Below are 25,882 nucleotides of genomic sequence, written 5' to 3' on the forward strand. Positions count from 1 at the left end.
ACCCGGCTTATGAGTCACTGATTTTCCGGTACGCGACTTCAGGAGATAGTCACTGTCCAGGGTGCTGAAAGAGTTAAGCGATCGGCAGTAACTGTTTCAGCACCCTGGACAGTGACTTCCGATCACAATATACATCAATGTGTAAAAAAAAAAATAGAAGTTCCTACTTACCGATAACTCTGTGCTTCTTCCTCCAGTCCGACCTCCCGGGATGACGATTCAGTCCAAGTTACCGCTGCAGCCAATCACAGGCCAATCACAGGCTGCAGCCAATCACAGGCCAATCCCAGGCTGCAGCGGTCACATGGACTGCCGCGTCATCCAGGGAGGTCGGGCTGGATGCCGAAAGAGGGACGCGTCACCAAGGCAACGGTGACGCGTCCCTCTCTTGACATCCAGCCCGACATCCCTGGATGACGCGACAGTCCATGTGACCGCTGCAGCATGTGATTGGCCTGTGATTGGCTGCAGCGGTCACATTGGCTGAAACGTCATCCAGGGATGTCGGGCCGGATGTCGAGAGGGACGCGTCACCAAGGCAACGGCCGGGAGGCCGGACTGGAGGAAGAAGCAGGAAGTTCTCGGTAAGTACGAACGTCTTTTTTTTTTTTTTACAGGTTGCTCTATATTGTGATCGGAATTCACTGTCCAGGGAGCTGAAAGAGTTAATGCTGATCAGTTAACTCTTTCAGCACCCTGGACAGTGACTATTTACTGACGTCGCCTAGCAACGCTGCCGTAATGCCGGGTGCACACATGTAGCCACCCGTCATTACGGGAGCTCCATACACAATTTTTATGGGCTTTCTTGAATTACAGGTTCGGTCCGAACTAGTTCGGTCCGAATCGAACTTTTTCAAGAAATTCGGCGAACCAGCCGAACCGAACTTATCATAAGTTCGCTCATCTCTACTAAACAAGTAAACCTAATTCCTATTGCACATTCATTTTTTGGATACAAGTTTATAAAGAATAAGAGCAACAGGCTGATACAATAGACACCTTACAATTGAAAGTTTTGCAGTAGTAAAAGTGTTAATGCACCTCTCTCCTTCACTGACCAGCCATGATACTACCAATAACAGTTTGTCTAGATGATTAAGGATGAAGAGACAAAATCCAACCTCACAAATGTCCTATAAAGTGTCCATATAAATGCCTGTAAGAATGGATGAAAGGTAAAAAATGCTTAGAGATCAGACCCTAACAAACTGAGAGCAAAAGCTGGCTGATACAGTAGCCTCTCTCATCATAAATCATTTTACAAGGATGTGCAATTCACTGAGAGAGGAGATAAGAAAGATAAAAGCATAGGCTGACTCTTTCTTTACACAACTAACATACATCTTCCTGCAGATGCTACATAATAGCATTGAAGCATTTCTTGCTGCCACAGACCTAAAATGAATTAACTCAAAACAGGGATTCCCAAACTCAAGCCTAAGCCCTTGGATAACCGAAGGTACTCACTCTCACTTTGCTGCTGTTTTCTTTTGCTGAAATAGCAGCGATAAAAGCTGTTGTAATTGTTATCAGGCCTAGCGCCCTATGGACCCATTGTACTTCTAGCATCCTATTGAAAATCAAAAAGTTGGCAAATTATGGCCCACAAACACCAGTAAATATGGTTAATATTGGTAAAAAATTCTAAAAGAGAGCTAAATATTTCTACTGAGGCTCAAGGTTTCTCAGTTTGGGTAACAAAGGTTTGTATACAGTAATATGAAAGCATTGCCTATGGTTGCTTTGTAGCTCATGAGGAAAAGTTTCCAGACCAAGCCAGACTTCTCAATAGGTGGTCACTTAATAGTACAAAATGGAGAAGGGGAAGTGGTAAAATCACACACGGTAGATTTGTTGCAGAAGTTTTTGTGACTATTCCATACATCTGAATGTTGCTTAAAGAAATTAATGTACATGCTGCAGAAATAACCCCATTCACATGTATGCAACAAATTTTCAGTTGCAGAAATTTCTGCAAAAAAATTTGCCTTGTATGACTATACTAAAATAGTCCAACATGAACTAACATTAAGAAGAGGGGTTAGTTTCTTTTTTACTAAGGCCTCATGTACATGACCGTAGCCATGTGCACGGCTGTGATTTTCAGGTCGGCCGGCAGCGGATTGTCAGCCGCGAGTCGCCCGCAAATCGCGGGCCAGGAACATGGCCATTATTTTTAATGAGCCCGGACCGCAGAACATGGCCGTAATAAGACATGTCCGTTCTTTCTGCGGTGCGGGCTCCCGGGCCATGCACGGACCGTAAAAACTACGGTCGTGTGCATGGCCCCATAGAAATGAATGGGGCCGCAATTCTCCCATAGATTTTTGAGGAAATTGCGGCCGCAAAAGCACGTGTGCATGAGTCCTAAGAGCTTTTCTTTCCTCTATGTATAATATTTATTTTATTGAATTGATATTAGCTAAAAATTAGACCAACATGAAGTGTTACCAATGTTTACTAAGTTATCAGCAAACAATATTAACATTTTAATGTCATAAAAATTCCCAAAAGTTGGGTAAAAGGAATATGGACAGTTGGGTTCACCATTAGGCCTGTTTAACCAGAATCAGTTCCTTCTATAACTTTAAAGTTATATAATATAGCTCCTTTAATTATATTTTGAATAAATCTGACTCAATTATTTCTTATTCCTTTGGCCATAGGGGAATAAGGACTTTTAACATTAGAAATCCCCAAAGAACTTAAACATTTCAAATTTGTGTTTAGATTAGGGGACCTCCTAAATTAATCTAAACTCCGTACCACTGCTCATGCAAGAATACTGTACAGTAGTCTGCTGGAAACAAGGAGTTGGACTGTAGTCAGGTCTTGACTATCACATGCAAGATAACAGAAATTCTAATGTACAGTAGCAAGGAAAATATAAAGATTGACTTAAAAAACATATCTCCACATTGCTCTATCAGTATAGTCTTATTATTAATATTAACAACTTTAATTTCAATGAAGAAATATTCTCCTCGTGACATTTTTGCATAAACTCACTTTTTGATTGCCATTTATTTTTACAGTTGAAAACGTTTAATATTCACTTGAAATTTGATAAATTAATTTCTCCTTTTGTTTGCAGTGAAAATAGAGGAATTTGCATTTGAATTATAAAGTACTGTGTGTATAAAGCATTATTTTTTCAACAAAAGAATAATTACAAAGAATAATTGACACGAATGTGCATGTGTAGCGGTGTTCATATGCCTTGGAATCGAACATACTGCACCAAGGAAACCTAGAAATTACTTACTACAAGTTATTTGATATAAAACCTCTTTTCAATGTCATCCATCTAGCCTTTATAAATGTGCTTTCTCAATTTATATGTGATACGTGTCAGAGTGTCATACATTTATCACCAAGCTTTTACATCTGCCTTCAGTTAAATGAATAGTCAATTTAGCTTAAAATCAAAGGTTCATAATTTCAAAGTTTAAAATCAAGGACAACATTTCCCTGGATACAAAAAGATTTATTGTGCCGTGCCATACTGTTGAGAGTCACCTTAAACCTTTTTCAAAGAAAATGCATTTTGCATATAATGATTATAAAATAAATTTTCTTGAAATGTATCTTATATCATGTTTAAATTCCAAACAATTTTCCCCGAGACCGGATGTACATCGCAAAGGCAAAGCTGTCTTTTCAGAATGTAACACAACCACATACAGCATCTATGTCTGAAGTGAAAAATACTTCTAAAGTTTTAAAAATTTTCTTCAGCACATTCAAATGTGGAACTCATGCTAAAGTACTAATCTAGCACATCTTAGTACACTACCTAATTTTGTTGAAATTTAATATCAAAACAGTAGCATATTAGTGTTGAACCATTTGGGTATAATTTCCATATACTAGCACATTGCAATTTTACCAATGCATTATATATTTAAAACATAAAGTGCTCCTCCCAAGAAAACAACCCCTTCCAAAGGCCTCATTATGGCATATTGACATCATAGAAGAGGGTCCCACGCTTGGGTCCCCTTTAATTAGCCAAAGTGGATACTCCTGCTCTTGCAGACTCGGCCTAGCAATGCATTATATGATAGCTCATGCAATCGAATGGACACTATGTAATACTACAATCAGTTTATCACTTACTTGGCTTCCTTTTACATTACTTTCATGATGTTCTGTGCCCAATAAAGTGACATACCAGTGCTGGATTCTTTCTCTACATGCTATATTTCTGTGGCTGTTGCAGAACATCCGTGCATCACAGAGAATGCTTGGTTGATCATCGTTCAAGCATTTAGTCAAATAGTTTGAGCTGGTCTTTTCTCTGCATACATACTGTAGGTCACATTTTCCTCCAGTCTGATGTATGAGCTAAAAAAAAACATTGTACATTTTGACCATGTCTGAATACTTTTATTCATAAAGTTGGTGTATTATAACATGTCTAATAGTAGATTTACACTTAGACACACCATGAAGGCACTGGAAGAATATGTTTTGCTAGGTATATAAGTCTATATGTGAACCTTACTGTAAAGATGTATGGCGTTGTTCACTGGATACACTGGAAGGCTGGTTCTAGCGCTAGCTAGAGATGGAAGAATCCTTTCACCCACTTCCCTAGATAGGGTTTCTATTATAAATATGACCCTACCTGCTGAAGGGAGCAATCAAAATTTACTGTAATTTAGAAGGTTTGCCCAAAAAATATTTATTAAAAATGTATGATTGCTAGCGGCCCAACGCGGGCTCCCCCACCAATCACATCTTCCGCAGAAGCTTGAATGAAGCGGTGGTCACACATGCATCCTGTTGCTCCATGCAATGTCTGTGGGACTGACAGAGATAACCAAACGCCGTACTCAGCTACTGTATCCCCATCAGTCTCATAGACTTTATATGGAGCGGCAGTGTGCATGCGACGCACAGCTCAGGCCAATAGAAACCGTACTTTTATAGCCTATCCTGTGGAAGTTTCTAGAGTTAAAAGATACTGCCTGATGGTGCTTCATTTTTTATTTTTTTTTAAAGGTAATTTTATTAAGACCACATATCAAAACAATGGTACAAGTACAAAAATATAATACCCTGAGGGATGTGCAGAATAAGCAATACCACAGTACCAAATCCATAGAGCCAATTATGAGCAAAGAACACACAGATACATTTTCCCACATAATTGATGGTGCTTAATATATTATGGAAACATTGCAGCCATTATTCTCCACAGTGTACATGAATGAGGATAGTCTGTTTGACATCACAGAGAAAACCCTGGTGATATTATCAAACTGGATTTTTTTTATGTTAGCGGACAGCCTTGTATCTTTTAAAGAACCCAAATCACCCTGATGAATAAGATTCAGCCAATAGTAAAAAAAAAAAAATTAAAATGACAGATTCTGGATTAAAATGGAATTCCAAATCACTGAGTTCTCTTGAGCAGAACTTGAATTATAGTAGAGAATTACAGTAAAAGTCGTCAGAAAAAAACCTTGGTGTTATTGCTTTTATGTGACAGGAATATCATAGATAAAGGAACTAGATCTGCTTGTCAGATGTAGAAAATTATATTCCACGGTAGTGAGACCTTTCAAAAGCTTTTCTTATGGAAGGCATCCAATCCCCTTTTATGTTCACTTAAGGAATCAACCGTAACCACATTCAATGGAATAGAAGTTCATAGATTCAATGCCCTAACAGTGAAAACCCCCTTAATGCTGATGGCAAATCCATCTTTGCTTTAGACATAGAGGATATATCCTGGTTACACTTATATTAGGAGAAACAAATTCTATATCATGCAGTAATATCAGATGTAATATTCTACAACTGCTAAATCCTATGTGTACCTGGTGGAAAATATGACTTTTCTTGATATCTTTTTTTAAGTGTATCAGACATTTTGGTCATTCAGCATTCTGCCTAATTCAATGCAACTCACAAACATTAAGTTACAATAATTCGGGCCGATGAGCCTGACCAGTCATGCAAATAGTCCTATTCAGATATGAGCACACATTTTCTGCTGACAGCCTTTCAAATAATGTCTTTCCTCCCTTGCGTCTACCTCTGGTGCTAAATATATCCTTACAAACGTACACTAAGTCGACTATTCCAGCTCTTCCTAAATGTAAAGATTAACTCAATTTATATGTAATTTTTCATTTAAATGTTTTATGTGTCAAGAAAAATCAGTAGTTTTTCTTGCAGTCCTATGCACAATGACAAGTAACACATTGCGACATCATTGAAGGCCAAACTGAGTTATGCTACATCAATATAAGTATATTTACCCTTATTCTTTGTTAAAATATTTTGGGGTTATATACAAACTATCATTGGTTTTATAAAACCTTTTCAGCAACACTTTATAGTAAGGTCACTGGTGTTTTCTGTGTTTTACACTTGTGCCACATATTGGAAGTATTATGACAAATAAAAAATAACTATATTAGCACATGGAAAATTTTGGAATGGGGCTTCTCTCTAGCAGCAAATAAATTTGGGACATGAAAAGCCACTCACCTCTGAAATGGGCCCCTATTGGCTGATGGGCCCTATAAAAGTTGGTATGCTTGCTATCCGGTAGTAGCTTTGTGGTCCATTATTGACCAAAATAAAATGCTCTTTAGAAAAAAAAAATATCTGTAGCATCTCAGTTGTGTTTTATGATGATCTGCAGCAACTGGGGCAAAGTAATGTAACATACACTACAGCTGCTGAAGAACCTCATTTTAGGAACTGAGAGCACTTCATGTGAAAGCGTGGTTTACAAAGGATATATATTTGATCTATAATTTGTTCTGCGCATACTATTTTTATACATGTCAATGGAAAATTACCATTTATTGTATTATAAATTATTATATTATATAACGTGGAATCCCAATTCTTTTTCTATGGCACATTTTGCACTAAGAACCTCCCTATTATAAGTAAATTTAGCAGTAATGCATATTTATTTATATTTAGTGGTTTAGGTTGCATTGGTGTTTGCAGTGGGCTGTTACCATTCTTTGTCTGCTGTATATCCTGTGGATATGTCATAAATGTCTTTCATAGAAAAACCCCTATAAATGGCACGGTCGCTATTGACCACGGCATTTAACTAGTTAAAGGGGTGTGCCATAAAACACATGTATCCCCTATCCACAGGATAGAGGCTACATGAGAGATCGCTGGGGGTCTGACCGCTGGGACCCCCAGCGATAAGGAGAACAAAGGACCGAAAGTCACCCAAAGTGCTGCATGAGAAGCCTGGACTGTGTCCGGCATATCTATTCCGCAGCTCCATAGAGATCAATGGAGAGCCACTCGCGCATGTGCAGAAGAATCCTATTGATCTCTATGAAGCTGCCGAACACAGAATGCGGAAGTCAAAGCTTCTCATGCAGCGCTCTTGGTGACTTTCGGTCCCCGTTCTCCTTATTGATCACACATGTATCCCCTATCCTGTGGCTCAGCGTGTGAGCCCGCTGCATACATCATCCCTTTCCCCATCTCCATGATGTGCCGGAACGTCATGGGTCGGGACGAGGTTAAGTAATGAAGCAGTCAAAGGGCCGGGTTCCTTGACTGCGGCCTATAAGACGCAGGGACTTTTTAGCAAGATTTATTCGTGCTAAAAACGGAGTCTATAGTCCAAAAAATACAGTATATAGTGTAAGTTTCTGTATTTTTACATGTGCATAGTGCGTACATAAGTGAACATGCCTCTAATTGTAATGTATTACTTTTTAATATTGATAAAGGCTACAAAAATGTCCATATATAAATGATACGTTATATCTAAGTATATAAAACAGATCACTGACTACAACTCATTTTGCCAGCAATGCTTTAATGTAATTTATCTGTTTGCTCTTGTAAAGATCAAACATTTTGTTGCCAAAGTTCAAGACATGACCATTTGTCATCCACATACTCCATGATGAGTTTTCTGTGTATGAACCAAGGGTTTATTTGTATGTAGTATTCATGTCACATCTTATACTGGGGAAGAAAAACCTAGTTTGGCTTGTCTTTTCTAATAATCCAATTTTGTGATTCCACTTACTCATTTCATGTTTCTATTCTGAACATTTCCCAATTCCATAATGCATTTTTTAAGAACAGATGTTCAGAAGTGCTCTTCTGATTCAAGGTGAGGTTGTACAAACAATGTGTTCAATGATATTGCCTTTCCTTGCATAGATATTTTTCCAACTCAAGATAAAATCTTATTTGTTTTTGCACCAATTGCTTGACACTAAGCACTGGATGTGAGTCAGTTGTCCACAAGCTCAGCAAAATAGTTTACGATCAGTGATTCCAATAAAATAATCCCATTATTTTCATCTGTCCACTGCTCTGCTCAATTCCCCATTTTATTAAAATCCTTTTCCAAGAAAAAAAGAAAAAGAAAAACAGCATGCCCAGGTTTATTGTTTATTTGCTATAACCTCTTCAAGGTCATCATAAAAATTGAATAGGCAATAGGCCGTGTATATATGTACAGTATGTAGCATAGCTGATTTTATCAGTGTAGCACAAGTCCTCATGATACACATTGCTTGACAAATGATGCACATAAGTGATCGGGTCATCTCAGGCCTATTATACTTAGAATTGGTAACCATATGGATGTACATTGATTAGGCTGGGTTCACAACTACGTTGTGCCATTCCATCCGTCAGAGGAGCAGAACAAGGGAAGAAAGAAAACAATGGTTCAGTTGCACAATGGACACCGCCGGTTGCTAATGGAACGCATTGACTTTAATAAATTCCATCGGCTTTCCGTCGGGTTGCCCGTGATTTTACCAGACGTAATAGTGCAGCATGCTGCACTATTGTCTCCGGTAATCTCCGGTAAACTCTGCCGGATCTGCGACGGAGGCCCCTAACTGAGATCTGATGCAGATATAAATGACGCCTTAGACATGCAGTTTTCATAAACAATGTTGCAATAACCTGTAAACATAATTCATGTGAATTTGGTAACAAACACGTCAAGTAAAAATAACACCTAGTGGTGAATCAAAGTAGTTTAAAACTGAAACATGATTTGAGGATTAAACTAAAATTATTTTCGTGAGTAACGTTGCAGACATAGTCTATCTATAGTTTAGCCTAATCAAAATAGATTCACAATTCTGTGCCGATATTGGAGCTCTGTTTTTCTACTACAAAACTCCAAATCCCCATGTTTCTCTTCCCTCTGTTAAATTATACAATTCAGCCCATCTGCAGCCACCACTAGGGGGAGTTTAGTAGCTTATTGAAGATGGTGTTATTAATACGTTTAATGTGAGCTGTATAAATATCTATATACTGTAGTAAGCTTACGCTAGTAGTGACAGACAATTTTTTTTATTTATATACCTTTATGACTGTGAAAAACAGAACTAGGAGCTCTATAAAGATATATGGAATATCTTGTCAAATGGGTGTGTCCTTTGGCATATGTTTGATTAGGAAATGTCTGTATTTTGTAATGCCAACTGTATTGAAACAGAAGTAGACTGCACTCTCAATAAAACAATATAAAAAAAAGATACCTGTTTTCTTTTTTTTTTCCGTTGATGGCAGACTTTTAGAAAGACCGTAATATACAAAGAGCATACAAAGTATTTGTTAGAGAATGCAAGGCAACATATTGTAGCTTAGAATTAATTTTGTTGTATGGAAATTCACTTAAGGGGTATTTAGATTTAAGCAAATAAAGGTTATTCTTTGTATAATGATAGGTCATACAATGTTTCAATATACTTCTAATTCCTTCATGGCCTTCAAGATCTCTACTTGCAATCCTTCAATAGAAATATTCATGTTTACTTCTAGTTGATAAAAATGGGTCATGGACATGTGATGTGAACCTAGAGAAGACAAAAAGATATAGGGTGCCACATTATGCAGATCGTCATTAGAGGTGAAGCAGAGAAAAGAGTTTAATATAAATGGTTATCCTGGCCTGATGAAGACGCCAGATCGGCGTCCAAACGCATAGCCGCTTTCTTACTACGAAATAAATAGCTTCCATTAAAATAATCTTTGTCGTCTTGGATGTTGGCAGCGCTATACTAGGATCCCCAAATTTTTGCTTTGGAAATTGTCCTGGTCATGTGATGGATACACAAAGGCAGGACTGATTATAATATGCATTTCAGAGCTATGTTATCTAAGGAGTTGTGGACCTCTGTGAACATTATATGACCGTGGACCGATTTTTATCCCCTGGGCGTAAACAATTAAAGTTTCTATTGAATGGCTGCAATAATGTTTAAAATCATGATGAATTGATACAAAAAGTATATTATCAAATTATTTAACATTTCATTATACAATGTATAACCTTCATTTGCTGAACCCAGAATATTCCTAAGCAGTTGTCAAATTTAGAAAAGCCTTTTTCATAAACTATGTAAGGGAATTCAGAGTTAATGGAGAGAATCCTCTGTTCAGGATTCTCATCTCTTAGCCAGAGTGGAGAGTGTTTACAAAGAGGGCCTCTCATTCTAAAGGACCTGTCCTGTCCTGCATTACATAAACAACCAATTGCTATGAATGGGCACTGTGTAATGCTTCATTTGCCCTGTGGTGGCGCTGCAGGTAAATTGAATACTAACTTCCATCTTTCACAATAGATTACAGTTGATCGCAGGAGATCTCTAGCAATCAGATTATTGTTTAGTGACCTTTTTAAGGAAGTAGGAATTGTCCAAGGAAGAGAACCCCTTTAATACAAAATTTCACATGGTCAAAAAGTTTGTTATTGGAAAGAAGAAAAAAATATGGATTTTATCACATTAATTTGGCTCTGATTCATTAATACATTATAGTAGTTGCCAAAGTTTGATCATTTGTTGTTTAGCAGATAAAACATATGTTAATGGTAATAAATAATTACATATTTCCAGGCACAAAGGTAATATTCACCCTATCTCTTGTATTCTATCTACTCAGAGGTATGTCCCATTATGATAATAATTTATATAGTCCTTTAGTGACATTGATAATATTATCTAAAGATCAGCAAATCATTTGCCGGAAATCAGATTGTTTTAGTAAATCACGCTTGCTATAGTTTTTTTGATCTTTCAAAAAGAACTAGCAGCTTATTGAGGACATATGTGCACATGCTGTTCTGACAACATTCAACGCAAAACCTGAGATAGATCAAGGCAGCAGTTGTCAGTGAATTTCACACTTCCAAAGTCATTTTACATATTGCATTTCTTTTTTCATTTTTCAAAAGCAAAAGTTGTAAATTGTAACTCCTCAGTGCCTCAGATTTCTGATTTTCTTTCATTTTATCGTCCACTGCCAAAAGAAAGAATACAGTAACCATGGTAATGTGTGAGTAAGCTTTATTCTACAAAGTAATAAGATGCTCACTCCTGAGGCTTTTCAAAACAATACAGCACACATAACAAAGTATTCTGCAACTTTCCAATACTTCTTTGATATTTCCAATTAATAATTATTCCTCCTATAAATTCAAATAATAAAAAAGCTACAAATATGTTGTATTTATCTTAATTGTTGTTCTTTACTTGAAAATAAAATACATACTATACTTTGCTTTTTAGCAGAAAGTATGTGGACCCCTGACCATCACACCTTTTATGAGCTTGTTTGATGTTCCATTCCAAAACCATGTACCTCATTTTGGAGTTGGGTCCCCTTTTAGGGCTATAACAGCCTCTAATCTTCTGGGAAGGCTTTCCACAAAACTTTGGCATGTGTCTGTGGGAATTTGTCCCATTTAGCCAAAAAGAGCAGGTACTGATGTTGGATGAGAAGTTCTGCTTTGCAATGAGATTTAAATTAATCTCAAATGTGTTCATTTAGGTTGTGGTCAGGGCTCTGTGCAGGCCACTCAAGTCCCTCCACAACAAAGCCATCAAACCACGTGTTTATGGACCTTGCTTTGTACATGCTGGAACAGGAAATGGCCTTCCCCAATCTGTTACCACAAATTTGAATGTATATAATTGTCTAACACATATATTTGGATACTGATTTTACTTCTAGATGCTTTCACTTCACAATAATATTACTTAATGTTGACTAGGGCAGGCCTAGCCGGTCAGAAATTTCAAGAAATGGCTTGTGGCAAATGTGGCACCTTATAACAGTGCCACAATTAAAGTCACTGAGCTCTTCAATATGACCCATACTACTAGCAATGGTTGTCTTTGGAGATTGTATAGGTGTGTGCTTGATTTTATGTACTTGTTTGGTGGAGGGTGTACACATACTTTTGGCCATATAATGCATTTTTGTATAGTGACATGTATAGTCTGGAGTATTCATAATATATCCAGGGCTTTTATGGTTTTTTATTTTATTAATATTTGATTTCATCTTTGTTCTATGTCTTTCCAGTAATGATGTTTTGTTGACATGGATCCTTTGTAGTCAATCCCTTTCCACAGCGTTGACGGTAACCTTATTGATGTAGCCAGTGATTGGCTGTCACAGCCATGTGCAGAGACAGTCATTGCTGTAACTTTTTTTTATTTTAACCCATATTCAAGTGATTCAAGACGCTGGACCCTTTTAAGTTTAGAAACCCCTTTAAGTATACCTAGTGATCGCAAGATCAGTTAGACTAATACAGTAAGTGGCACTGTTAATCATTGAGACCTGTGTAATATTTATCAGCAATGAAATAGCAGAAGTAATTAGAAGTTTAGAACACTGACCAACTCCATGTTGGGTGGTCCTTAAAAGAGCACTAAACAGAGAAAATACACATGTTTATAATGTTTAGAGCAAATATAAACTCAAAAGTTGAATTGTATAATGTAAGTTCCTATGTACTGTATTACAAAAAGGTAACATCAATTAAAAAATGTTTTCCTACTAGAAACTACCATCTTTAAACCGTCATATGATATTTCACATACCATGGACAATTATGGTTACCTTTAATTATTTTTTAGATATTTAGGGTTGTCCCGCTGGGACGACCACCTTCAGTTAGCCGTACCAAGGAGCATTTGCAAAACGCGGCTCTTGTTTTGGTGGACTGTGGGTGGGACCATGTATTACATGTAATTGATGCAAGTAATGCATTCATTTCTGAATAAATTCATGGACTAAGAATCTCCAAAACACAAATACTTCTGCATATAGAGTAGTATTATATCAGAATGTACTGACCAACTAATCTATCAAAGAAGGAAAGGTTGTAATGCTGTGCTGGAACAAACTGCAACATTTTTAACAACAAATTGGAAGTTCATGAACAAAATCCAATAAATTTCATGCATGGCCCAAATGAGAACAGTTAAGTTCATCATTTGCTAGACTATTTGTAGAATTATAGCGCTAAACAGTGCAGATTTTGTGGCCCTTTATCTACTAAAACTTGCCTTATTTAATTCCACTTTGTAATACTCTATGTATAGAAATGACATTTTCAAAGCTATGTTTGCTTACTACACAAATCCAAAATCATGTAAGTGTAATAGGAGTAAAGGGAATCATTAATCAAATGTTTGGGAATTATATTTGACAAGAAACTCATACAAGCATGACAATTAGCATTAGTACTTTGTAAGTCGAATAAACATTTGTTTTTAGTTTAGCAATCTCATTACATTCAAATGGAGTTAAAGCTAGTTTAAATCTTCTTTGGATTATTCCATAAATGCATGAAATTTATTGAAAATTCTGTGAGATTTTAAAGCATGTACACCCCAATTATAGCTTTTTATTTCAAGATGTTTATTGGTAGGTTAGGACAAAACGGAGCCTGTACTGCAGTGCATTGAGCCTGTACGGCTGTTTTAGTATGGAGCAATACAGACTCTGTGCACTGCTGTACAGGCTTGTTGGACTCTATGTGTACGGAGATGTTCTTCCCTGCAAACATGCCACAATTTGTTTTCTGTACGGAATCTAACAATATTAAATTATATGCTTCTGTGGAGGCATACGGAAGTACAGTACAAGGCTCATGCAACTCTATGACATCCCTATTATGAATCCATACAAAACTCTGTACTAAACTGAGTTTGCAATGGGTGCAAACCCTGATAAAGATTTAGGGCATGGATCTTACTCACTTCCCCTTGTAATGTTTTACGTTTCCATTTATGTGAAAGAAGTTTATTAGTTGTATTACATTAGTGGCAGAGCACAACCGAACTTGGCTGGTGGGGACTGTGAGTCCTCTCAAGTCCTGCTCACTACTCCTCCCCTCTAGAGAAGAGGCATGGCATGGCGCTCTCAACTGGGGCTGCCATGATGTACTGTGCTTTGGTTGGAAAGGAGTAGGAGTTAACGTTGGGAGAGTGTGGAGACCCAGCATTGTGTTAGGCACCGGGGAGTTATAAGAGGCGCTGAGGTGAGTCTGAGAATGTGAACCAGAAGCAGTACAGTGCTAAGATGAGCTCCTCAGTACTCCAGTACTGAAGATCCTTTTTTAGTCAGACCATATAGGTCTTCGCAAAAGTAAGACTAGAAGTGAGACTGCCATCACCCCTGCCCCATTAACAGTTGAGTCACAAGTATTTGAAATAACTTATGTGCCATCAATTCATTTTAAAAGACTATAATGTTCTTCCTAAAAAGTCTACTAAGGTAAGCTGAGCTGGTCTTAAAGGGGCTGTAGCTTTGTACTGAACTGTGGACTCAACTTTTTCTGGTATCGACCTCCTGTCATAGGCGCGTAGTTAAGGCTATTTGTGAGGCTTATTAACAGTCGCTCGAATTGAACACTCTGAATTTAACCTGTTTTCTGATAATTGATTGAGACAATGTTCAGTAAAGTGTGTTAATCTGCAACGCAAGAAATGCGTAGTTGTTTGTTCTTGTCCCTCGTTACAAGTTTCCGAGAAGCAATATGGCTGCAGCTTTTGTTGATACTTTTGCAAAAATGGCTGCTACGAGAAGAGTGAACCTGCTTTTCTTTTTTTTTTTTTTTTTTTTTTAGGGATTAGTAACTGATTCATATTCTAAAGACAAACTCTAGCATTAAGAAATCATTTTCTGTCTAAATCTTTCCCCATCCCTTTCAAAAACACAACAAATCTTAAAAATCAATTCCCATTTCAAAACTGGATCCCAGCTGCCATTTTCCACTGCCTGACAGCAGTTGGGTCCAGAAGTGTTGGTCACACGTGTGCCAATGTGAGGGATCCATGCCAGATTTCTGTCCCAATGTTACTATGCAATGTCCAAAGCATATTCTGGGTCCTTTCAAAACACACACAATTTATTTTCCTATTGTTTAAATGCGCATTAGTAAGAATTTATATGTAATGAGTATGTTAATATACTAATCACGAGCAAATAAAAAAATTAAATAGCTATTTGGTGATTTAGTTACAACTGAAAAAAGACCAAAAAAAATTAAAAAATTGGAAAGAAAACAGACCTTTATTCCTCAAAATCCCTTCATGATTTAGAGAATACCAAACAAACCTTGGAACAACAATTCTTTCATGACCTCATACTGGCATTCAGAATTATTATGTGCATTTTGTTGACATTGGCAATGTCGGCTTTATTTTTGTAGGAAAATGTCAAATCCTGTTTAAAATGTGTCTATAGAACTTACCAATACGAATGTTAGATTTAGCGTTTACCAACATGTTTATTAACCCCCTAACAATGAGCAACGGATATATCCATCGCTCGTATCTTGTGGGTACTGCCACTATACCCACGAGATCAGCGGCTGGAGCATAGTTGTTATATACAGCCTGGCTCCTGCAGATATCAATCTGCTCAGCTCATCCTGCTCTATAACATAATGCCTGCAGATGGGACAGCATGTTTGATGTGACAGGTTCCCTTTAAACATTTTGAATTCTTTCATAGTTTTTGTTTAATGATAAATTGAAAAAATTACAACAGGGAGAAGAAGCTTCCTAAAGGAATGTGACAATGATATGGGGAAAAAACAAAAGAGAGACACCAATCCCTCCTCTGGGGTAATGCTGTAGAAACAGGGTGGTCAGTGATAACACTGGTGTGTATGTGTGGAATACACTCACCTTTTTGAGTTGTGCTAGGTGGACGGCACAACTCGATCATAAAACGTATGGAGCCTTGATGCTCCGTGCATAGGCAGTCTGCTGGCCCTCAGAGTGAACACCGGTGGATGGAGAATCATCGGGAGTCGATGTGGAGAAGAGGTTCCAAATGGTTTTGAAAAAAATGATCACTCTTAGTAGAAGGCGCTCCTGCGCTTGTGTGCAAGATTGGTCCAATCTTTCACACAAGCGCAGGAGCACCTTCTACTAAGAGTGATCATTTTTTTCAAAACCATTTGGAACCTCCTAAAGGAATGTATTTTCTTTCTTCCCTCTGTTTGGACCCTTTTACATTTTGAGTACTTACATATTGTCAAAAACACAAATGGGAACCTCTCTCCTTATAGAACTTTCTCTTACACTGCTGAGCAGTGTTCCCTAACTAGTAGCCTGAGAACCACATGTGGCTCCTGGGCCCCTCCTGTGTGGCTCCCCAGTCATTAGTAACTCCAGATACTATTGTACCCTAGTAATACCGGGGAGGTCATAGCATCACTAGAATTTGGTACCAAGGTCAAAATTGGCAGTTAACATTAAGATTCTTAATGAGTCAGATTATTAACAGGCCTTCGCCCATCTAATATTCCGTGTGGCTCAACACCACATATCATATTTAAAAGTTGTTTGTGATATTAGACCTGTGCTATAGAAGGACAAAGTCTCACAATGTTAATTTTTTCTTAGTACAGAGGTGTATTACTTCTTCCTAAAGTCCTTTTGGCACTTGTTTTAGTGACAGTAGCACTAAAGTGTTAGTCAGTGGTCAGTATTTAGTTACGGTAACTTATTTTCCTTCTGTCACATTAATATCCTGAAAATAGAGAGGTAAGGGTCACCCAAGAGTTTATTCTATTATTTCATTTAGAAAAATATAAATATAAAACGTCATATGCAATATGCCATATTACATAATGAATTAATATAAAATACCACACACATCGGCAGAATATTACTTTAAAAATATGACAGGCAGAAACTGCTGGGTGAGCTATTTTTACCATGGCGCTAATGTTTTTAGAAACAAACACACTGGACTACTAAGGTTCTTTCCTCAGGCATGTTGAAAACTGAGTAGCGTGACAAATAATCTCAGAATCCTAGATGTGTGTGTTTAATATAAATCTCTCACTCTTATTCACAGCTCCTTATGAAATCTGCCCTGAGGACTATTTGATGTCTATGGTATGGAAAAGAACCCCAGCTGGAGACCTGGCATTCAATCGATGTCCTCTTAATGCTACTGGTAAATGTTTCTCTATTAAGATATATCTTGGTATTTATATATATTTATATAGGGCTATATGAGCAATGTGAAGAATAAATATTTACTAGTTCCAATCGCCATATACAAACAAATAATAGCACCAATATAATAATCATTTGTATAAATGGAATTTTAAGAAAATGTAATATATTGTGCTAGTCGTTTCCATAATGTTATATAGCTAAATAGAGTCATTTACGAGATTGCCGTTGTATGATTTCAGCATTGCTGTTGAGGCTAACATAAATATTTTCTGCCTCTTGTGTGACTCATAGGCACCACTAGCAGACGCTGCTCGCTCAATCTTCATGGCGTAGCCTTCTGGGAACAACCAAGCTTTGCAAGATGCATATCAGCTGAATACAGACACTTGCAGCTTTCAGTAGGTGCAAAGCCAGCTTTTGTCCTTGTTATGTTTAATTCCTATTATGTCGCTGTGTAGAAAATGTAACTCATTCATATCTAGTCCAAAATGCAGCATGGACTAGGCAACGAAAACAGCTCTGAATTCAGCTCGCTCAGATTAGCAGAAGCAAACCTTAATCACTGCAAAGTCAATTTCAGTTCGCTTTCCTGGAAAAGAACATGGATAATGAGTATGCCGTATTAATTCTGTCACATTGTGTTTTTTAACTTAAAAGCCTGCTCTGCACTATTTTAATCAGAAATGAAGTATTTTTGTACTCATCCAGGACAGTCGCTGTACATATGAATTTTTAATCGACGTGGGAATGTATGGTCACTTTTCAATACTGCGAGATAAAGAGGAGGGAGAGAGAGAGCACTTACTGTCCCAGCCAGAAGTGCATGCACTGAAAATGTTACCTTTCCATAAGAGAAAACTGTGCTCAGCAAATCTATTGATACAACATAAATATATCATTAATATAAAGTACAAAAGGCAAAAACAAACTTGGCAGTTGCCAATTTAATATATTAATCGGACTGTATAAAACGCAATTATGAAATCTATAAATAATCTATGTACACCTTACTGTAAATTGTAAAAATATTAGAAATCACTGAAGCTTTCAGTGCCACAAGTCGCAGAACTACTGTACATAATGACTTATAATATTCTAAATAATTTATAGTAGAGCTACATTATTACTTATAATACACACCTCAGCTGCTATAGAACTTATTAAAGGGGAGATACTTGTCTACTATTGGTTAATATGAAACTCATTTATTCTTTTCAAAAGGAAGATCTGCAGCATCTGAGGTGTGTGTTATATTTGGCAGCAAACATAGAACTGTATTAAACCTATCAGGACCAGACTAAGGTCCAGACTAATTTTCATTTTTATGCTTTTGTTTTTTTCCTCCCCGCCTTCAAAAAGTCATAACTCATTAAAAAAAAAAATGTTCACACAGCCATATGAGGGCTTAATTTTTACGGGACAATTGTACTTTCCAATGGCACTATTTAACCCCTTTAGGACACAGCCTGTTTTGGCCTTGTGGACACAGATGATTTTTTTCAAATCTGACATGTGTCCCTTTATGTGGTAATAACTCCGGAACGCTTTTACCTATCCAAGCGATTCTGAGATTGTTTTCTCGTGACATATTGTACTTTATGTTAGTGAAAAAATTTGGTCGATAAATTCAATATTTATTTGTGGAAAAACTTCTAATTTTAGCGAAAATGTGCAAATATTTGCATATTTCTAAATTTAAATGTATTTGGTTGTAAATCAGATAGTAATACCACACAAAATCGTTACTAGTTAACATCCCCCATATGTCTACTTTATGTTTGCATCGGTTTTTTTTAAGTCCTTTTATTTTTCTAGGACGTTACAAAGCTTAGAACTTTAGCAGCAATTTCTCATATTTTCAAGAAAATTTCAATAGGCCATTTTTTCAGGGACCAGTTCAGTTCTGAAGTGGCTTTGAGGGCCTTCTATATTAGAAAGTCCCCATAAATCACCCCATTTTGAAAACTGCACCCCTCAAAGTATTCAACACCACATTCAGAAAGTATTTTAACCCTTTAGGCGTTTCACAGGAATTAAGGCAAAGTAGAGTGAAATGTACAAATTTCATTTTTTTTGCCGAAATTAATTTGTAATAAAAAAATCTGTAACACAGAAGGTTTAACCAGAGAAAAGCAACTCAATATTTATTGCCCAGATGCTGCAGTTTTTCGAAATATCCAACATGTGGCCCTAGTGTACTAATGGACTGAAGCACCAGCCTCAGAAGCAAAGAAGCACCTAGTGGATTTTGGTGCCTCCTTTTTTTAGGAATATATTTTAGGCACCATGTCAGGTTTGAAGAAGTCTTGTGGTACCTAAACACTTGAAAAAGTGACCCAATTTTGGAAACTACACCCCTCAAGGCATTTTTCTAGGGGCATAGTTAGCATTTTGACCCCACAGTTTTTTTGCAGAATTTAGTGGAATTAGTCTGTAAAGATGAAAATCACCTTTTTTTCTGTGGAAACATGGAATTTTTTCATTTTTACAACGAATAAAGGAGAAAAAGCACCCCAACATTTGTAAAGCAATTGTTCCCGATTATGGCAATACCCCAGATGTGGTAATAAACTGTTGTTTGGACCGACAGCAGGGCTCAGAGTTGAAGGAGCGCCTTTTGGATTTTGGAGCGCAGATTTTGCTGGATTGGTTTTCAGTGCCATGCTGGTTTTGCAACGCCCCAGAGGGACAAAAACAGTGGAAACTCCCCAAAAATGACCCTATTTTGAAAACTACACCCCTCAAGGAATTTTTCTAGGGGTATGGAACCCACAGGATCTTTATTAGCGCTAAGGTGACCAGAAAACAGTGATTTTGGCTCTTCAAATTCTTTATTTCTTACAGCGTTCACCGTGCGCAATAAATTAAGTTTTACTTTATTCTGCGGGTCGGTACGATTACGGCGATACCATATGTGTATAGTTTTTTTTACGTTTTGCAGCGTTTGCACAATAAAATTACGTTTCTTTAAAATAATTTCTTTTCTGAGACCCAACATTCTGAGCCGTAACTTTTTTATTTTTCAGTCAAAAAAGCTTTGGGAGGTCTTGTTTTTTGCGGGACGGGTTGTAGATTTTATTGGTTCAATTTTGGGGTAAATTAAACTTTTTGATCACTTTTTATTCTATATCTTGGGAGGGGTGGTGACCAAAAAATAGCGATGCTGACATAGTTTTCAGTTTATTTTGTTTGCGGCGTTCACCGTGAAGAAAAAATAACATTATAGTTTCATAGTTTGGGTCGTTACGAACACGGTGATACCAAATATGTGTACTTTCTTTAACGTTTTCATTTTTTTCCTATAATAAATGACTTATTATAGGAAAACAAAAGCGGCATCTAAGTGGTTAAATGCTTGCGATCAGAGATGTCTCTGATCGCAACCATTGCCGCTGGGTCCCTGCTGTGTCCCTGCTATGGCGCTCGCTTGGCTTCTGAGCGGGCACCATTTTTAAATAATCCTCTCCCATTGTAAATAGCCAGTCTAGCGACGGGAGAGAGTTACATTCGCTGTAGCTGCTAAAGAACCTTTTTTTAATACAAATTTAAGGAACACTACATGTTTATCTACTGCATATGTACAAAATAGACAAAATATACAAAAAAGCAACGCAAATTCCCTTAGAGAGTTGGTCTTAAAGGTGCCCCGTATGACTAAGGTTAAAGCAGCCCTGAGTGCAAGGTATTTTGTGTTTTGTACATTGGCACAGAATGATGGAAAATGGTCATTTAACTCCAAGGGACTACATCCCATGAAGTAAGGATTTTTAAAAAAAATATTTTTTAACACTTCATCAAGACAATTTTTTAAATCAGCATTGAAGTGACACTCTACCTCATGAGAATATATTAAGGACACGTGGATTATGCTACATATGCTATTACTGGAGTATTTTTTTTGCAGGGGAACTTCTTATTTTTAGTTTAAATGAAACACATTTTTGGCTCTTATAAAATCCCTGCATGACAATCCAACTTTGAGATGGATTTACTTAGGTTTATGTCCACACCACTAATCTCGATGGCAATTACCACTGGGGAAATCTTGAAAAGGAAACTAAGAATCACCAGCATATCAATTTACAGTCGAGTCACATTATTATGACCACCAGCTAATATCCAAAGTAACCGCTGCGTGCAGCACGGACAGCAGCTAGACGGGCTGGGAGTGACTCAATAAGATGCTGGCAGGTTGTCTCAGGTATCTGGAGCCTTGCTGACTGCAGTGCATCCCACATTTGCTGGAGGGTACATGGGGGAGGATCCATGGAGCGAACAAGATGATCGAGGTGGTCCCACAGATGCTCAATTGGGTTCAAGTCTGGCAAATCAGGGGGCCGGGGAAGTACTTGGAAGTCTTGGTCATGCTCTTCCAACCAGTTTCAAACATTTCTAGCCGTGTGGCATGTCGCATTGTCTTGCTGGAAGATTCCATCTGCCCCAGGCAAGACAAACAGCATGTATGGGTGGACGTGACATCCAACGATGGATTCATAACCAAATTGAGTTCAGAGTGCCTTCCACATGGATGAATGGGTCCAGAGAATGCCATGGAAAAATTCCCCAGATCATAACACTGCCGCCACCAGCTTGTGTCCTTCAACAATGTTTGCAGGGTGTTTGTTCTCTGATGTTTCTCGCCTGACATGCCAACGTCCATCCGTTTGATGATGCAGAAAATATGACTCATAGGAGAAGGCAACCCTTTGCCAATCATCGGTGGCCCAATTCTGATGTTGCCGTGCAAATTGAAGCCTTTTTTTCTGATGCACATTTGTTAGCAGTTTCAGAGCCCCATACGCAGTAGGGTTTGCTGAACTGTTGTTTTAGACTCACGTCTGGTAGCCCCATGGTTGATTTTCACGGAGAGCCGCTCCACTGTAGCGTGTCATTGAGCCCTCATGCACCTTTGTAGCCGACGTTCACCTTTCACATCAATGGCACGTTGTGCTCCGCAGTTTTCACAACGGTTATTCCCAATTGTGCCATCTGTCCACTCACAATACACTTTCACTACAGCAGCACGTGAACAGTTCAAAAACTGCGTTATTTGAGAAATACTGCCACCATTGGCCCGAAAACAAATAATCATCTCTTTTTGCAACATTGATAAATTGCCACTTTTACCCATGGCAACAACGAGTGATATGTGTTCGGACAGCCTGTCACACACCTTATATACACACCAAGCCAGCCACAACACATCACTTCCTTCATAGGAAGGATGTGATCATAATAATATGACTCGACTGTGTATATATCTCTTGACTGACTTCTCTGATATCTTCCATGCTTGCTATAAGCTTAGATTTCCACTTCTTTCTTAGCATTTGTTTTTGATGTATATTTTAGCCATTCTGAATTATTACTCTAAAGATTTGACCGCTGGCAATGATGTTAATAATGATGATGGTAATGATGATGATAATTTTAGCAGTTTTTTTTAGGCATTAATTCTAGTTATTCCACTAGTAGAGTTCCAATATTGACATTGCCTCTATTGAAATATTCAACATGCCAAAAAGCGTCACAATAGAGTCATCATTGTAAATAATGGTATATGTTATTCAAATTAATTTGATTGGTCTCATGGAGCTCTACATCTCCCCAAAGCTTTACTGCTGCCATTTGAGAGGTTACCTGCTGTCCTTTACTAGGCTGCAGATGATCATGTCCACATAACAACTAAGCATCACTGGCATGAGGCACTTGGCAGGCAACATAGGAAATACTACAAGGAACAACTTTAGTGGTAGTTGGCAGTTGAAGTATTTCTAATGCTATCTGCCATGTGACTCCTGCTACGGCTTGACAGTGTTATGTTGGAAGGGCCAGCACAGACTTCAGTTGAAGCATACCGGCAAGTACAATTTTCAGGTTTTGCCAATAGTTACACTTTAACTAACAATAAAGAATACATTAGAAGGTTTTACAAGTTACCATTCCTCAATACTAGTAATTATATTATCAGTAACAGTCTCTTTAAAAGTGGAAAAGATCTCAAATGTATCTGCAGCATTTGGTTGAATTTCTAAACCCTTACACATTGCCTTGCAGACCATGTAGGCTGTGATTTATAGCGTCTTGTATTTTGGTAATGCACTGTAGGCTCAAGCTATTATAATCTGCCGTCTGTGTCTGAAGTCCATTTCTAAGAATACAGGCTGCTCACTCATGTAGTGCAAGTGTGGGGAATCTGTTTTTCGTTGAAGCCCAGTAGATTATTATTGGAATACTACGACTAGCCAAAAGACCACTTCTAACAATAACATTATAAAGAAAAAAAAGAAAAAGACAGAGAATATGATTACACACAAAAGCAACATTGTTTTTAAGATTTGTAGAAACTAGACAGATACAGCATGCTAAAGTGTTTCCAAATATTATATGTTATGTACTGGTTTTAACATTCAATCTTGCAAGTGTCATATTTTAAATATATGCCATCTATTTGATCGAACAGATTAAAGAACATCTTGCCAAGGGACAAAGAATGCTTGCAGGGGAAGGAATGTCTCAGGTGACTAAAACACTGCTTGATTTAACTCAGAGGAAGCATTTTTATGCTGGGGATCTTCTGATCTCGGTGGAAATCCTTAGAAATGTCACAGACACTTTCAAAAGAGCGAGCTACATCCCCGCATCTGATGGAGTGCAGGTAAGATATGAAGCAATCATTTCTGACTTGATATACAACAAAATCTATTTTCTTGTGCTATATTTGTTGTTTTCCACTTTTTCTGAAAAATAACCTAGTTGATTAGGATTTAGTTAAAAAACAGACATAAGACATCAAAAACGTATTCTATCATTTTTATTTTTGTACCAAACATACCTAGAACACCACTATTTTCTATTTCATGACATGAAAAACATCTCACAGAACTGTCAGAAAAGCATCACTTGCTTAAAGGTAATGTGTCGCTAGTTAAACAGTTAGTGTATAAGTGATTAAACATTGTTCGAATTTTTTTAATTTTTTCACGAGTCAGGAAATATTATAAATTAGATTCTAATTTATAACATTTCCCAGTGCTGGTCACTAGATGGAGCAATTCCCAAAATTGCAGCATTGGCATGTGGTAAAGCAACCACATTGCTTTATGCTGCAAAATTTGAGAATACACACTCGCTCTAGTGAGCTCACAGAATCCCCCCTCCTTTATCCTGGCTAGTGCCAGGAGAAAGGAGGGGATTGAACGGTGAAACCTCCTACACTGTGTGTCGCCATTTTTTCGAGCTAACACACAGTCTAGTAGATTAACATACAGTAGTAAACACACAGTAAAACACGTACATACACAGACCTAACTTACCTGCTCCTGCCGCCGCCGCTCCCTCCGGTCCGTCCGCTCTGTCTGCTCCCTCCGCTCCAAGTGCACAAGTCCGTAAGCCGCCATCGGAAATAGTAATCTTACTGTCCGGCCACGGCTTCCGGTCCACAAGAAAATGGCGCCGAAGACCTTCAATTTGGACTGTGTGGGAGCGGCGCATGCGCATTCACTATGGGGCTGTATGTGCCGTATTCCATGTCTGTATGTGTCGTTAATCGACACATACAGAGATGGAAAAAAAATGGCAGCCCCCATAGACAAGAAAAAGTGAAAAAATAAATAAAAGTAAAACACAAACACACAAATAAATAAATTTTTTTTTAATAAAACGCTAAAAGCAAATTGATATAAAAAAAATTTTTTCGCGACACTCATCCTTTAAACGGATTCTCCACTTTAGACACTCCTTCACAATAAGCAGATCACAAAGTGTCTCCCAGCTGGGACCCCCAGAAATCAGCTGTTATCTGTGGGGAAACCTGGCAGTGTGTTCAATTTTCCTGCAGCGCCACCACAGGGGAAATTAAGCATTACATGATGCCCATTTATATCAATGGGTGGTCTGTGTAACGCAGGACAGGGCTGGTCCTTCAGATGCTCATTTCACATGCTCTCTACTCTGGCCAAGAGATAAGGACCCCCTGTATTAACTTAAAAATTAATGAATAAAAAAATAGGGCCTTCTAAACTGGACAACCTCTTTGCTGATTGAACATGAAAGGATAACCTACATAAAGAGATATTAGTGCAATCTCATACAGATGATGTATTTTTGCCCCATTATGGTATATGGACATCACAGAGGGTAGACTTCTACTCAGGAGCTTGTCTATTAGCCAGAGTGCCTGAGCTGCTTTGGAAGACTCATCGTAACCATGTTATATTGGGTTGCCTATTTATTTGAATGGGAACCATTTAATACAGAATGTCTCCTTTAGCGACCACTGCAGGAGAAATGTACGGCTGCCTGCACTATTCTGTTGTCTAAGATCCAATATCAGGATATATTATCATAAACATATTGCTTTCATGTAACCCATTTGTTTTTCGAGGATAGAAAGGTTGTAGAAGGTCTTTAGTGGCCATCACACATTGCTCCATCATTGTGTCTATACTCAGTTTTCCCTCATGCTATAGTATCTAAAGCCTGATCTGCGTATGCGTATGTGAATGTTATTCAATGTTCCCTCCCAATCAGCAGCTGCTGTGAGACCTTTAAGAATATCTTACTCCGCTTGCAACAGATGCTTTGTGGTTCTTTGAAAATTTCAGTATTCCACATGTACA

At 37.8% G+C, this 25,882-nt stretch overlaps 1 protein-coding gene across 7 annotated transcripts in view; it reads left to right on the forward strand.

Annotated features, from left to right (window-relative positions):
• Positions 1–25,882, forward strand: part of ADGRB3 (adhesion G protein-coupled receptor B3) — an 806,266-nt gene that overhangs the window by 381,137 nt on the left and 399,247 nt on the right. For all 7 annotated transcript variants that reach the window (XM_075861993.1, XM_075861997.1, XM_075861996.1 and 4 more), the window contains 3 exons: positions 17,155–17,256; positions 17,553–17,659; positions 23,725–23,919. In XM_075861993.1, coding sequence (XP_075718108.1) covers positions 17,155–17,256; positions 17,553–17,659; positions 23,725–23,919 — 404 coding nt within the window. The remainder of the gene's footprint in view (positions 1–17,154; positions 17,257–17,552; positions 17,660–23,724; positions 23,920–25,882) is intronic.

Source organism: Rhinoderma darwinii, chromosome 4 (genome assembly GCF_050947455.1).
Source record: "Rhinoderma darwinii isolate aRhiDar2 chromosome 4, aRhiDar2.hap1, whole genome shotgun sequence".
NCBI lineage: Eukaryota > Metazoa > Chordata > Amphibia > Anura > Rhinodermatidae > Rhinoderma > Rhinoderma darwinii.